Source organism: Balaenoptera acutorostrata, assembly GCF_949987535.1.
Source record: "Balaenoptera acutorostrata chromosome 3 unlocalized genomic scaffold, mBalAcu1.1 SUPER_3_unloc_1, whole genome shotgun sequence".
Lineage (NCBI taxonomy): Eukaryota > Metazoa > Chordata > Mammalia > Artiodactyla > Balaenopteridae > Balaenoptera > Balaenoptera acutorostrata.
Window position 1 is genome coordinate 1,557,104 of NW_026645489.1, and position 12,645 is coordinate 1,569,748.

At 54.1% G+C, this 12,645-nt stretch overlaps 1 protein-coding gene across 10 annotated transcripts in view; it reads right to left on the minus strand.

Annotated features, from left to right (window-relative positions):
• PRIMA1 (proline rich membrane anchor 1) overlaps positions 1-12,645 on the minus strand; it is a 113,327-nt gene that overhangs the window by 56,233 nt on the left and 44,449 nt on the right. For all 10 annotated transcript variants that reach the window (XR_009006786.1, XR_009006787.1, XM_057539179.1 and 7 more), the window contains exon 4: positions 4,410-4,539. Coding sequence is in view for 8 of the 10 variants with exons in the window: in XM_057539179.1 (XP_057395162.1) it covers positions 4,410-4,539 (130 nt within the window). In the remaining 2 variants the exon portion in view is untranslated. The remainder of the gene's footprint in view (positions 1-4,409; positions 4,540-12,645) is intronic.

Below are 12,645 nucleotides of genomic sequence, written 5' to 3' on the forward strand. Positions count from 1 at the left end.
AAACCCACCTAGGAGAACGACCTCACTCTTGAGGGCCCACAGGCCTGTGGGGTGCCACCTGGCCCTCCTTCCCAGGCACTGGGCACCCCGCACCTTGGAGCTTGATCTCCATGCCTCTCGCTGACTCCGGCTTGTCTGAGGTCCTTGTCCCGCCCTGGATCAAGAGGTTCTTCTGTCGTCCCTGTTCACAGAGCTTTGGTCTTCCCTCCAGGCAGTCCTCTCCCATTGTAATTCCTGGTCCTTCGGGGGGCAATCTGACTAACACCCACTTCTTCCCCCAGGGATGTGTGCAGTGAAGGCAGAGGCTGTGCCTGAAGCACCCACCACCAAAGCGCCCAGGCCAAGCACAGCCCTGGCACCTGGCCCAGTATTTACACGTCCGGGCAGTGGAAGGACCTAGTGGCAGTGGTCCGCCTGCCATCCCAGGACAGAGAAACAAAGGCTCAGGGAACTGGACAGAGACTTGAGGGACCCTCACTTTGAAGATGAGGGCAGTGATACCCACTGAGCTGGGCTGGGGCTGGGAACAGAACACGGGGGTCTTGACTCCCAGTTCTGGGTTCTTTTAACAGCTCCAGGCTGTCCTGTTGTCTGATGACAGGTACATGCCAGGCCTGGGGTGGGGAAGAGGCCTGGATGGAGCACGAGGTCCAGAACGCCCAAGGGCTCTGGGGCCTGACCATCCAGTGGTCACAGCAAGCTCAGAGTAAGGAGCCACTGGAATATAGACCGCGTGGGCTCCCCATGGCTGGAAACCCTCCAGAATGTGGGTTATTGACAGGGGACTTGGGGGCCACTGCACGTGTTAGTCCCACTGACTAACACGTGGGATGCCCATCTCCTTCCAAAAAACTTCTCAAGACCCCAGATCTAGGTGAGGCGCCCCCTCCTCTGGGATCCCCCAACCTGGATGCCCTGTGAGCACCTTACCTCCCAGCTCAGAGTTGGGACCTTGGGAACATTTGTTGAGTCACAGGATGAAGTGTGAGTCACTGAGTCTGTGTGTGGAAAGTGCTAAGTAGACCCCACCTCCCATCAAGGTCAATGCCCAGTGAGGGCACCATGGGGGTGCTCCTTCTGCATCTGCCCCCCCATCTTCTCTCATCCCTGCGGCCACACCCCACATGCCAAGCCGAGCTGGCATCTCCAGAATCATCTCCTTCCCATCCCAGCTGATCCTAGAACCATCCTCCCAGCAATCTGGCTCCAAAAGGCTGTGTTGTGGCCATTCATAAAGATCTCTTGGAAATCCTCCCCTAGGACTCCAGGCTGTGAGAGTGTTTTTTTTTAAGAAAGCAGGGTCTATCACTGAATTTTCCTTTTAATGGTTTTATAGCGACATGCAATGCTTTTGTCTCCTGAGAGAAAAGGCATGTTTCAGATGAATTATTAACCAAAAAGAATTGACTGTGAGCAAGAAATCTTCCATTTACTCGGGAGAGAAATGCATACAGACAGCTGCCTGCGCCAGGCTATCTCTTACAGAGGTCAACTGGGGGAGCTGGGAGGGGGCATTTGCTCTCCTGCACCGGGTGTAACTTCTGCTTGCTCCTTCTCCCCCAACCCACGAGAGGCTGATCCACCTTCCCCAGGTCAAGCTTCCTTCCAGGAGGGTTCTGGGAGAACTGGCCTCTATTTCTGCCCCCACTGACCGTGAGCAGCAGTCCCTCCGGTCACTGATTATCCGTCCTCCTGTGCCAGGGATGCCCTCTCTGGTCTGTGAGGGTCTGGACGGCAGAGGGCTGGGTCTTCACCCAGAGGAGGCTGCTGATCTTGGCGCTGGGGCAGAAAAGGGACTGTGCTCCGTTTACTACGTGGGCCCGGGAGGCTGACACCTATGCAGTGTCTCCTGGGCTCCTCTGTTTCTTGGGTTTGGCCAATGGGAGGCACCTTCAGGAGACCTGGGAGCCTGGAGAAAGAAAGGGTGGGGAGTTTTCTCCCCCGACTTGCTGTTTTGGGGCTGCATCTCCAGCAGTTCCAACCACAGGTCCTGCTGATTAGCCCTTCTTTCGAGTCTCCGGGCTCTCTAGGTTCCCTGTGTATTATTTCCGTTGTCCTAGGGGTGCTAAGAGCTCCCACTGCTTTTAGTCCTGAAATGCTTCACGAATTCCATCGCTCGGTGGACCTGCCCACACCCCCTGGAGGAGGCCCCGCCCACACCCTAGGAGGAGGCCACGCCCACACCCCTGGGAGGAAGACCCGCCCACCCTCCGGGACCCTCCGGGAAGGAGTCCCAGCCACACCATGGAAGGGACCCACTGAGCCGCCTGGGGCGAGTTCTCTGTCTTTCCAGGCGGCTGACAGACCCGGGAACCAAGAGCCCAGAGCCGGCGGAAGGAGACGGGAGGCCCCTCCGGTTTCCCCGAGGGCGGTGGGGGCGGGGCCTCCACACACGTTCTGTGAGGGCCGCCGCTCCGCCGAAACAAGGCCACCGCTGGCCGAACGCCACAGTGCGCAGCTGTGAACGTCAGCTTCTTCTGATAGGTTCGCCCTGGCCTCCTGCCCTTGGAGCAGGTAGCCCGTTTCTTCAGGAGAGTTTGGGGCAGAGAGAGAGAGGCGGAAGCGACGCTGTATCTTTTGGAAGAGCCTGAGCTTATTAAAAAGATGGTGCAGCCTGACTCTGGGGGAAGGAGGGTCCTTGAGGGGACTAGTGCCCCGTTCTCTGGCAGTGCCCCGGGTGGATCTTGCACACTGTTCCCCCAGAACCTTCAGTAGCTCCCTGTGTCTACTGAATCACGGGCCAACGCTCCGCCTGGTGGGGCAGACGCCTCCCCCGTCGGGCGCAGGGCTCCCTCCAGCCTCATCTGCCCCGTCACGGGGGCTTCCTGGCACCTGGTGCTTTTGCGCACACAGCTGCCTTTGCCTGGAATGCCTCCCCTGCTCTGCTTCTTAAAATCCTCCTCCGGCTGCAGCAGGCTCTCAGCTCAAATGCTGTTTCACCCCCATCAGAGTTCACGACTTCTGCCTTTCCTGCCTGGTCACCGGGACACTCCCATGCTGTTGGCCTGATGCAGCCCTTCACCCTGTGTGCCTGACCATATATGCATGTTTTAAGACTTTTGACTTGATATTTTACTCTTTCTGCTTTTGAATTATTAAAGTGAAATCACACAGAACAACGGACTAAACGGGTAAAGTTAAATAACTTTGGTCTTACGATTGCTCTGAATAGATCCTCTAACTTTGGGCCTTAGGGAATTTTTTAAAAACTTTCTTAAAAACATATTAACAATCCCTATGGCCCGCTGGCGTTTTGCAACATTATTGTTTGTCTTTTGATTTTATCTTCCCCTAACGTCCCCCAAGGCCAGGGAGGCCATTTTTTTGGAGGAGGCTAAGAACTGGAAATCAAAGGACATAGCCAGAGCTACTGTATTGTAACTGCAGGGGGTATCACACCGTGGCCTACTCTGCCGTACTTAGGGCCCTGGACACACCTCAAACCTCCTCAGGCCCCAACAATAACCATACTGAGCTGCACACCCCAACTCAAGTGAGATGGTAGTTAACAGAAATGTCGGCAAGTGTTATTGAAAGATAATTGGCTGTTTGGATCATTCATGATCCTGCTGGAACACTCCTATTCATCCTTCAAAACCCAGCTGAGGTGGCACATTCACGGAAAACCTTCTCTGAGGCATCGCTACCTCTCCTCCCAAGAGAACCTCACTCGCTCCTCTGTCAGCCTTCTTCCTCTGTCTTTGACTATGGAAACAGTGAAAGTTGGTGCAGTACGTGGTGAGCACGTACTGTACGCCAGGCACTGCAGAGTATACATATTATGCAGGCCATTCACAGAAGGCATCTCACCATTCCCCAGGGTGAGACCGTTACTCTTTACCCCCATTTTACCAATAGGGAAACTGAGGGCCAGAGAGCTGATTTCCTCCTGGTCACACAGCTTGAACTGGAGTCTGAATTTAGATCGGACTCCGAAACTCAGTTCCCACTCCAAACCAGCATGGTACCCCCTCCAGCCGCTCCATCACCCACCCTGCAAGGATTATTTCCATACTCCCAGGCCTGGAGAGAGCTCTTGACAGCAGGGCCTGCGACTTACAGATAGGGGAGCTTTATACTGCATCGAGCCTGACATATAATTGGCGCTCATCAAATGCTCGCTGACCCCCCTAAAATGGCAGGGGCGTAATATCTGAGATCAACTTTAAATACTTCAGCAAAGAAAAAGATACAAAGAAAAGGAAAGAGAGTAAACATTAGCCAAATCTTGATAACTGTTGAATCAGAGTGAAGGTAGATGGGCGTTCATTGTACATTCTTTCTGCTTCTTAAATGCTTAACAATTTTTATTATTAAAAAAAAAAACCCAAAAACAGAATGGGGGTGGGCAGAGGACCCCTGAGCCCAGCTGGGGTCCCCTCTGGGCTCAGCGCTGGGTGAGCACTCACCTCTTTATGGCTTTGTAGCAAATGATGACAAGCACAGTGAGAAACACCAGGGAGGCACAACATACGGCGATGATGATCACCAGCCCTGACCACCAGCTTTCCTCAATGGGACACGAGGTAGCGTTGGGAGCTGAAAGAGACGGGAGCAGCCTGAGTGTCCCCTGGATGAGTGGGTCCCAGCCGGCATCAGAGGTGGACCGTTGTGGGTGACACCACTGCCATCCATCACCCGGATGAAGGCTCTCCAACCTGTCCTGCTGTCCCCACCCCCGCCCAGCGGCAGGTGACATCATGGTTGGCCTCCAGCCAGGCAGCGTGCTCCGAGCTGGGGTTAAGCACCGCACCCCGGGCCATCCATCCTCCCTTGGCATGAGCTGACAGCAGGGTCGGGTTTAATTTCCCATGAAAAATAACAGAACATCTCATTCTCTCAGTTGGGGCATTAAATCTGCTTCCTCTGAAGGTGAGGGTGAGGAGCAGGGCTCGCAGAGCACACTGGGCGGGGCAGAGAAAGGGAGGCCTGTCAACATCCGTTTCGTAAGCTGATTTTTTGCAAGAGGCAGATTTTCTCCCTTCTTGGGTTTGGTCCATGTGGTGGGTTTCCGCAGCTGTCTCAGCTTGTGGGCGGCCACAATTTGGAAAGCATATGACATGGGTGCTGCAGGGCCCCCTTGTCGTTACTCAGTCCGTGGGGTCCTGGGGGTGAACCTGTCCTCCCCCTTGGCATGAGCTGTGTGGGTGGACCCACACATGGGTGTAGATGAGGCTCGCAGCAAAGCCGGTTTCCTCTGCTCTGAGAAAAGCAGAGACATCACACAGCCTTATCCCAGAGGCTCTGGAATACCTAGACCCACCTGGAAAGAATTGCCTGGAATTGCAAAAGGAATGGAAGTGAGGGAAAGAGAGAGAGGAAAAGGGGGAGGGAGGGAAAGAGACAGGGGGCTGGTAAGGGAGGACAGATGGACAGACAGACATACAGACATTACTAGTTTGGGGCAGTTCTTCAAGATGTGAATATATGCAAAAGAATCAAAACTATGCCCCAGACTTAATAATAGGCACCTCGAAGGGTACAACAGTGACAGATTTCCGAAAGGAAAATGACAGGGAATAGTGACAGATTTCCCAAAGGATACCATGGGTGGCTTCATTATTAAATTACTATTATTGATGATGTTTTTATTGTTATCATCATCAAGGTGTAATTTACATATAGTGAAATGCACCCATCTTAAGTGTACCATCTGATCAGCTTTGACAAATGCGTCCACCAGTGTAAGCCACACCTCTTATCATGACATAGAATATTTCCATCACCCCAGAAAGCTTCCCTGTGCCTCCTTCTAGTCAATCCCTACCCTGTTGGCAACCAGCAAAACCCTGTTTTGCTTTCTAAAGTCACAGATTAGATTTGCTTGTTCTTGAAATTCACATAAATGGAATCATGCAGTGTGTATTTTTGTTTGCTTCCTTTGTATAGCAGTGGTTCTGTGATTCACCCACATCGTTGCATATTTCAGTAATTGCTTCCTTTTATAGCTGAGATGTATTCCATTATATGTATATACTGCCATTTGTTTATCCTGTTCACCTGCTGATGGACACCTAGGCTGTTTCCAGGTTTTGACTTTTGTGAACAAAGCTCCTGTAAACATTTGCGAACATGGTATAGGCCTACTTTCTTGATATAGATATGTGTTCCTATTTCTCTTGGATAAACAGCTAGGAGTGGGATCACTGGATCCTATGGTTTGTGTATAGTTAACTTTGTAAGGAACTGCCATGCTGTTTTCCCCAAGTGCTTGTACTCTTGTATACTCCCATTGGGAACAAGGAAAGATGGAGAGAAGGGAGTGGTTACAGGTTACCAAACTGTTACCAAATTGTGGCATTGTTGCATCTGGATTAGGAGATCCAGGAAGCCTTTATGTGCTTCCCAGGGAACAGGTACTAAAGCCCCATTAACAGATGCAAGGTCCCCAGAGGTGGAGCTCAGAGCCTCACAGAGACCAAGCAGATTCAGAAATGCATCCTAAGAAATGACTGGGACAAGGATGTCACTGAGCCACGTGGCTGCTCTCAGCCCGGTGAAAGCAGGCCTTTAGAAAGCCCAACACTGAAAAGATAGAGAATATAGAATTCAAAAGGGGAATAAACTCTAGAATAACAGAGAGGCAATCCAAAAGGATTCTCATTTTTCCCCATGATGAACTTCTTCAATGCTTTTTCTGTGAAATGTCAAACACAAAATCCTTCCCCCTAATTGTTCATCTTGGGGTGTCTCTGGCTTCGCGGAGTCTCCCCAGGGTCACTGGGCACAGATATTCCCCACAGCAGTGGTCATTGCTGGAGAATCAGAAGAGCAACCAGATACACGGGGTCCCGGCCCCAAATGGTTTGCATTTTCACTGCCAAGGGAAGCAGTTTTGTTTTCTGTCGATTCTACCCAGGCTATGACACCTCTGGACAAGTGTCCAGGGCCAAGCCCGCAGCCCCTGGGAACCCTCACACCAGTGGCCCACAATTTACGCAGCACTCCCATGGCCAGGGCAGTCATCTACCAGTGTGTGGTCTCAGCCAGGGGCAGCACCCCTCCTGGGGGCATTTGGAAATCCGGGGGTGGGGGCTGTCTTTGGTTGCCTAGCAGCTACGGATGTTACCAACAGTGACCCGGATATTCCCACACAAGGTAGACTTGTCCCTCCAGAATGCCACCTGGGCCCCTGCTGAGAAGTTCCATCAACTTGAAACAGAAGAAAGGGTTGATTCTAAACTTCATTTGGAATTAGATGCTAAATTTCAGAGTGCCTCTCTTGATGTTCTTTTCTTTACATTCGCTGTTAATGAGGTGGGAATTTCCTTCTTGCTGACTTTTGTCAAACACAGTTGATAATGAAAGCAGGGAGGTTTGTTCTAGAGGGTCCTTCTGCAGAGGGTCCCCCTCTAATATTCAGCAGTGTACTGCTCACCACTTGCATGTGAGGAAACTACCCCAAGCAAAAATACTACCAGATATGAAAAGAGGCAGGTGTTTTGTGAAACAGTCCAAGGCATAAATCTTGGATTTTGCCAAGAAAACAGCTATTGTGTTCAAAGAATGCATCCTTATTTATCCTTGCTTGACTCATTCTTTTTACATTAGAAAAGATCAGGAGATGTTGGAGTCTGAGGAAGCCTAGGAGGTGTCATTTCAGAAAAGAGAATAAATACTGAGGCTCAGGATCAAGCAGCTTTCCCAGGGGCCAGGATTAAGACCCCAGGATCTGTAGGCTGCAGGCCAGGTCTGCCCCTGCCTGAACTTCCTTCTCACTGGGCGTGGCCAGTACTACTTTCCAGATGTGATAAGACCGTTTACCCTGTGGGCAGACTGATGGCTCATATTCGAGAAGACAGAATCATGAAGGTTCTCACTCATTCATTCATTCATTCACCAAACATTTCCTAATCACCCTCTGTGCCTGGCACCGTGCTAGGAGCTGGGAGTTCAAAGATGAATTAGATGTAAACTGTGCCCTTCCCGGGTCTAATGCCAGCTGCCCAAGACCTGATCACCTTGCTCAAGGAGCCAGCAGGCTCCAAGAGGAGAGGAGACACAGGAGGTGCTGATGTGCAAGGTGAAGGTCATTTGTGGCCGAGGAGAGGAAGCCACTTGGCGCCAAGGTTCAAGGGGCAGGGTGATGCCTTGTGAGAGGCAGGTGGTCAGACGGAGGAGGAGGCTGAGGCCACCAGAACGTGAAGTCCCAGACACGAGGCTGCCGCAGCGCTGACTCCTCTGTCACTCCCCCTCGCTCCCCGCCAAGTTCTGCAAACACGACAGAAAGGCAGGAGCTGTCATGATATATCAGGGGTCACGACACCCTCTCTCCTGGGACTCAATGAGGCTTTGTCTGCTGTATTCATTAAACACTCCTGATGCCTGTAAAGATAATGGGACTGACAACCAGAGAGCGATTTAGAACAACACGGACTCAGTTTTGCTTTTTCAAGTAGCCGCTATCTTTTCAGTCAAGAAATGCATCGTTAAAAGCTTATATTTGGGACTTCAGCTTCTGGCCAAGACGGAGTAACAAGGCCCAGAGTTGGCACCACTACCCATCCCCTCCCAACATCTAAAAGATGTACCAAATATACAAAACAATGGTTTCAAAACAATGGACATCAAGGGAACAAAAGGCAGTGAGAGACAAGAAACAAAGGAGGTGGGAGTTCCCTGGAGGCCTAGTGATTGGGATTCCGGGCTTTCATTGCTGTGGCCTGGGTTCAGTCCCTGGTCGGGGAACTGAGATCCCACAAGCTGTGCAGCACAGTCAAAAAACAAAACAAAACAAAACAAAAACAAAGGAGGTGAGCTGTACGGCTGCCCCAGCTTACTGCCTGGAGACGGTTTCTAAATATCAGTCCTGGAAGGGAGATGCCGCCCAGGTCCGGCCCACTCAGAGCATCAAGGAAATGGGGCTGAGAGTAAGCAAGACAGACGAGGCCTCTCCCCAAGGGAACTTGCAGAAAAGCAGAGGGAGACAACAGCACACAAGTTAATTCCAGCCACAAATAAATAATTACAGATTATGGCAAGTGCTAGAAAGGAAATGGAGAAGAGGCCAAGATGTCCCCACAAGTGTCTGGAAAAGAAGCAGCTGGGGGCAGAGGGGTCACTTTGGATGTCCCCACCTGAACAGTATCACGGGGGCTGAGCAGACCAAGGAGATTCCTGTTGGGGTGCGTGGACCTGCCTGAGGTCCGCTGTCACAGAGGAACTGCGTGAGGTCAGCTTCTCTCTGGGACAAGCGCCTTTCCTGTATTCCTCACTGGGGTATTTGTGTCTATCGAATGGGACGACAGGGACAGCGTTCTCGAGGGTACCAGGAGTAGCACCATCATTTGCGCAGCACCAACTCTGAGGCCGCTATTAGTCCCCCTTCTGCAGTGGGGACACACAGGCAGGGGCCTGCCAGGATCGGAACCAGGTGTGCCTTGTGACAACACTCATGGCCAACTCAACGCATATTTGCCTTCGACCTGGGACCTGCCATTTCCATCTCTTCTTCAGAGCCCGCTGTGCACTGGAGATGTTTGATTGACAGGAGCGGAACTGAGTGGGGCATGAATGAATCAAAGGAACAGCAAGTTGGGTGGAAACAACCTTAGTTTTGCAAGATATTTTTCAAGGATTGCTAGGAGGGAGTGAGAGCCACGTTCTTTGTTTTAACCTGACGTTTCCATTGTGAGATGGAGGCTGTGATTTATCCCTGGCTCGGCCTCTGGACCCGCATGTGGCCACCTGCGGAGGCCAGCCCCACGCTCACGTGGCTCAGTGTTTCTTGAGTGCAGCCTGATTGCCAGGCCCTGCTGGTGACACCACGGGCATGCAGTAGCCTCTAGGGCATCCTTAGACGTCTCTAACTTTCACAGTCTGGTGACTCATGCCCAGGCTACCCGAGTGGCTTCCCGACTGATGCCCAGGAGCTGGCCTTGGTCACGGCCAGGTGAGATGTGACCTGCACAGAGAGCTGCCACTCTGCTTCCTGCCCCTCGCAGCTCAGCTCCCAGCCCACTGGGCAGATCACAGCCACTGAGCGTGGGCTGCAGTGTCAAGGGTCCCCTGGGCTGCAGAGACCGGTCTCCTTCGAGGGGCTGATGTCTGTAAACATGCTTCCCAAACCACAGCGGACACGCTCAGCCTTTGCTGCGGAAACTGAGGTCAGAAGCTGGCCCGGGCCTCACGACACGGCCAGGGACTTGTCACCCTTGGGTGTCAGGTGCTGCCCTGGGCTTTGGGAGCAGATGCGAAGGGGGCCCCACAGCCCCGATCCGAGGGACAGTCTCGGGGCACAGTTGGCCCTCAGGGTGGGTGGGCTCCGTTTCACTTCCACACCCTGCCGCCCCCGTGGAGGGTCTTGAGGACTCTGCCCAGCATGTCTAGGAATCGTGTACACACTGCAAGTTGATGGCGTGTTTGAAGAGCCTTTAAGAGGATGTTTACTCTCGTCTTGCCTCTGCCTGCTCGCCTAAAACCCCTGTTGGTTTTGTGTGGCTCACGAGGACAGCAAGGGGTCCAGGAACTTTGCTAGTACATTTGTGTGGTGGCAACACCCGGCCCCCAGACCCTTCAGACAAAGGAGGACACGAGGCCCGGAGGAGGGGAGGGGCAGACCTGGGCTTCCCGTCCCCCAGCCCTGCTTTATGTGCTGCCCCCAAGGACCGTGAAGGACCTGGATTCTCAGAAGTCCCTTCACGGGCTGACGGCCCTTTCCCTTCACTGCCTCGGGGTCCCCAGCCCCACCTCTGTTGGGCTGCTTGACAGAGACTCCAAATCCAAGGGCGACGGCCCCTCCCTCTCACGCCCCACACAGAGCCCATTGTCTCCGGGACACAAGGGACCAACTCAGGCCGCTGCTCTCCATTCACGGGCACAGGCCTCCACCGGGAGGTCTGTGCCAGGGGCGTCCACCCCTCTGCCTGGGCCAGCTTGGGGTGAGGCGCTCACTCGTTTCCTACCGGCACGTTGCCAGCGTGTGTGGCCGGACTTTAAACCGCAGATACAAGCTCAGACCTTGATGCTTTACACAACGCCCTGCAATCAGCCCCTATTTCTGCAGAGAAAGGAGAAAAGTCTCCTTTGAGTTGCTCCCGATGAAAACAGTGAGCATCGGCACCTCAGCTTGGGGGCTCCTTCCACCCCGTCTCGGCCACTGGGAATCTGGCTTTGGGTGCAGCACAGAGACCCCCCTTTTCCCTAAGTCTTCCCCTTTCCTCCCCCAGACCCGAGGTCCCCACAGCAGGAAGCCCCAGGCTGCCTAGTAACAGCAGGCAGAAGCCGTGACTTCCCTGCTCCTGGGGGGCCGCAGCAGTTTGCCTTTTCCAGAAGCCAGGGCCCCTCCGTCTCCACCCTGCAGGTTGGACACTGCAGCCTGAATGGGGGTCCCTGGCCTCCAGCCCAGGGCGGCCAGGGAGGGGCAGTGTTCCGGGGAAGAAGTGCTGTGTCGGGCCCGCGCGGAGGGCCATCCGTCTTGCCTACTACCCCTCCCGCGGTCCTATCGCTGGTCTCCACCGCCTCCCACACCCAGCCCAGGAGCCCCCTTCCTGTTCCTGCCAGCCGGGCTCTGGGGGCTGTTGCAGCTGAGCGTTCCCTGGCTCTCGTCCGCTGTAGATGGACTTCGTTGGTCTACGGAAGCGTGGGAGGCCTTGGCCAGCCTCTGGTGAGGGGCTCCGCCAGAAGACAGACCTCAGTTGGCCACCAGGACTCCAGAGGGCCTGGAGCCACAAGGGCCAGCCGGGCTGGACATCTCACTGGGCTTCACAGGGAGGGCTGCCCAGGGCCCCTGGCCCTCCCCTCCCTGCGCTACCAGTGGCCCCCCGCACATCCTCTCCGCCTCGGCTTCTTTTCCGCCACTGCTACGTGTGTGCAGCATCTCTCAAATCCCCACCTCCTGTGCGGGAAGCATCCATCGGTGAGCTGCCCCCGTCCTGTCCTGCCCTCCTCCCAGGCTCAGGCCCCAGCCCGGGGGTCAGCATGCCCTCTGCTCCGCAGCTAGGCCACCAGCGGCCAGTGTGGCTGAGAGCTCCGACCTCCTCTCCACCTGCCTCTCCCTGACTCCTGGGGAGCCCTGTCTGGTTATCACTGTCACCAGGCCCCTCCTCCCTGCGGTACCTCCCCCAGCTCAGCACAGCGGCTCTTCAAAGGACCTGGAAGGATCTGGGGTTAAATTCCAGATTCCGACCCTGGGAAAAATCATATAATTTTTTAGATTTAAGCTCTATTTAAAATCCACTGTAAACTGGGAGGAAACAACAGCACCCCCTCCACGGGGCTGGTGCAAGGATTAAATGAGATATGAGATCAGAGAGCTCGCAGCAGACACCCCTCGGCTGCCCCTGCATCCTTCCCCTTCTCCCTCGCAGAGCCCCAGTTCTCCTCCTGTGTCCCTGATCCCCTCTACAGGGCCCAGGCTTTGGGGAGGCGGGACCAGCCCAGGAGGTGGGTTTTCAGTGGTCTCAGCCAGGCCTGGCTGTTCCAGCCCTCTGCCCCTAATTGGGTCAGAGGTGGGCACGTCATGCAGTTCTGGCCAATGACACGAGGGGAACAGTCTGCTGGGCGCTTCCAGAACTGTCTCCTTGCTGTTAGAGGCATGGAAACAGGCAGGCCTCTTTCCCTGTGGACACTGCCATGCCCTTCTTTACCACCAAACAGAGCAGCTTTGGGGGCGCTGAGGGTGCCGGGGTGCAGGGTGGCTGGATT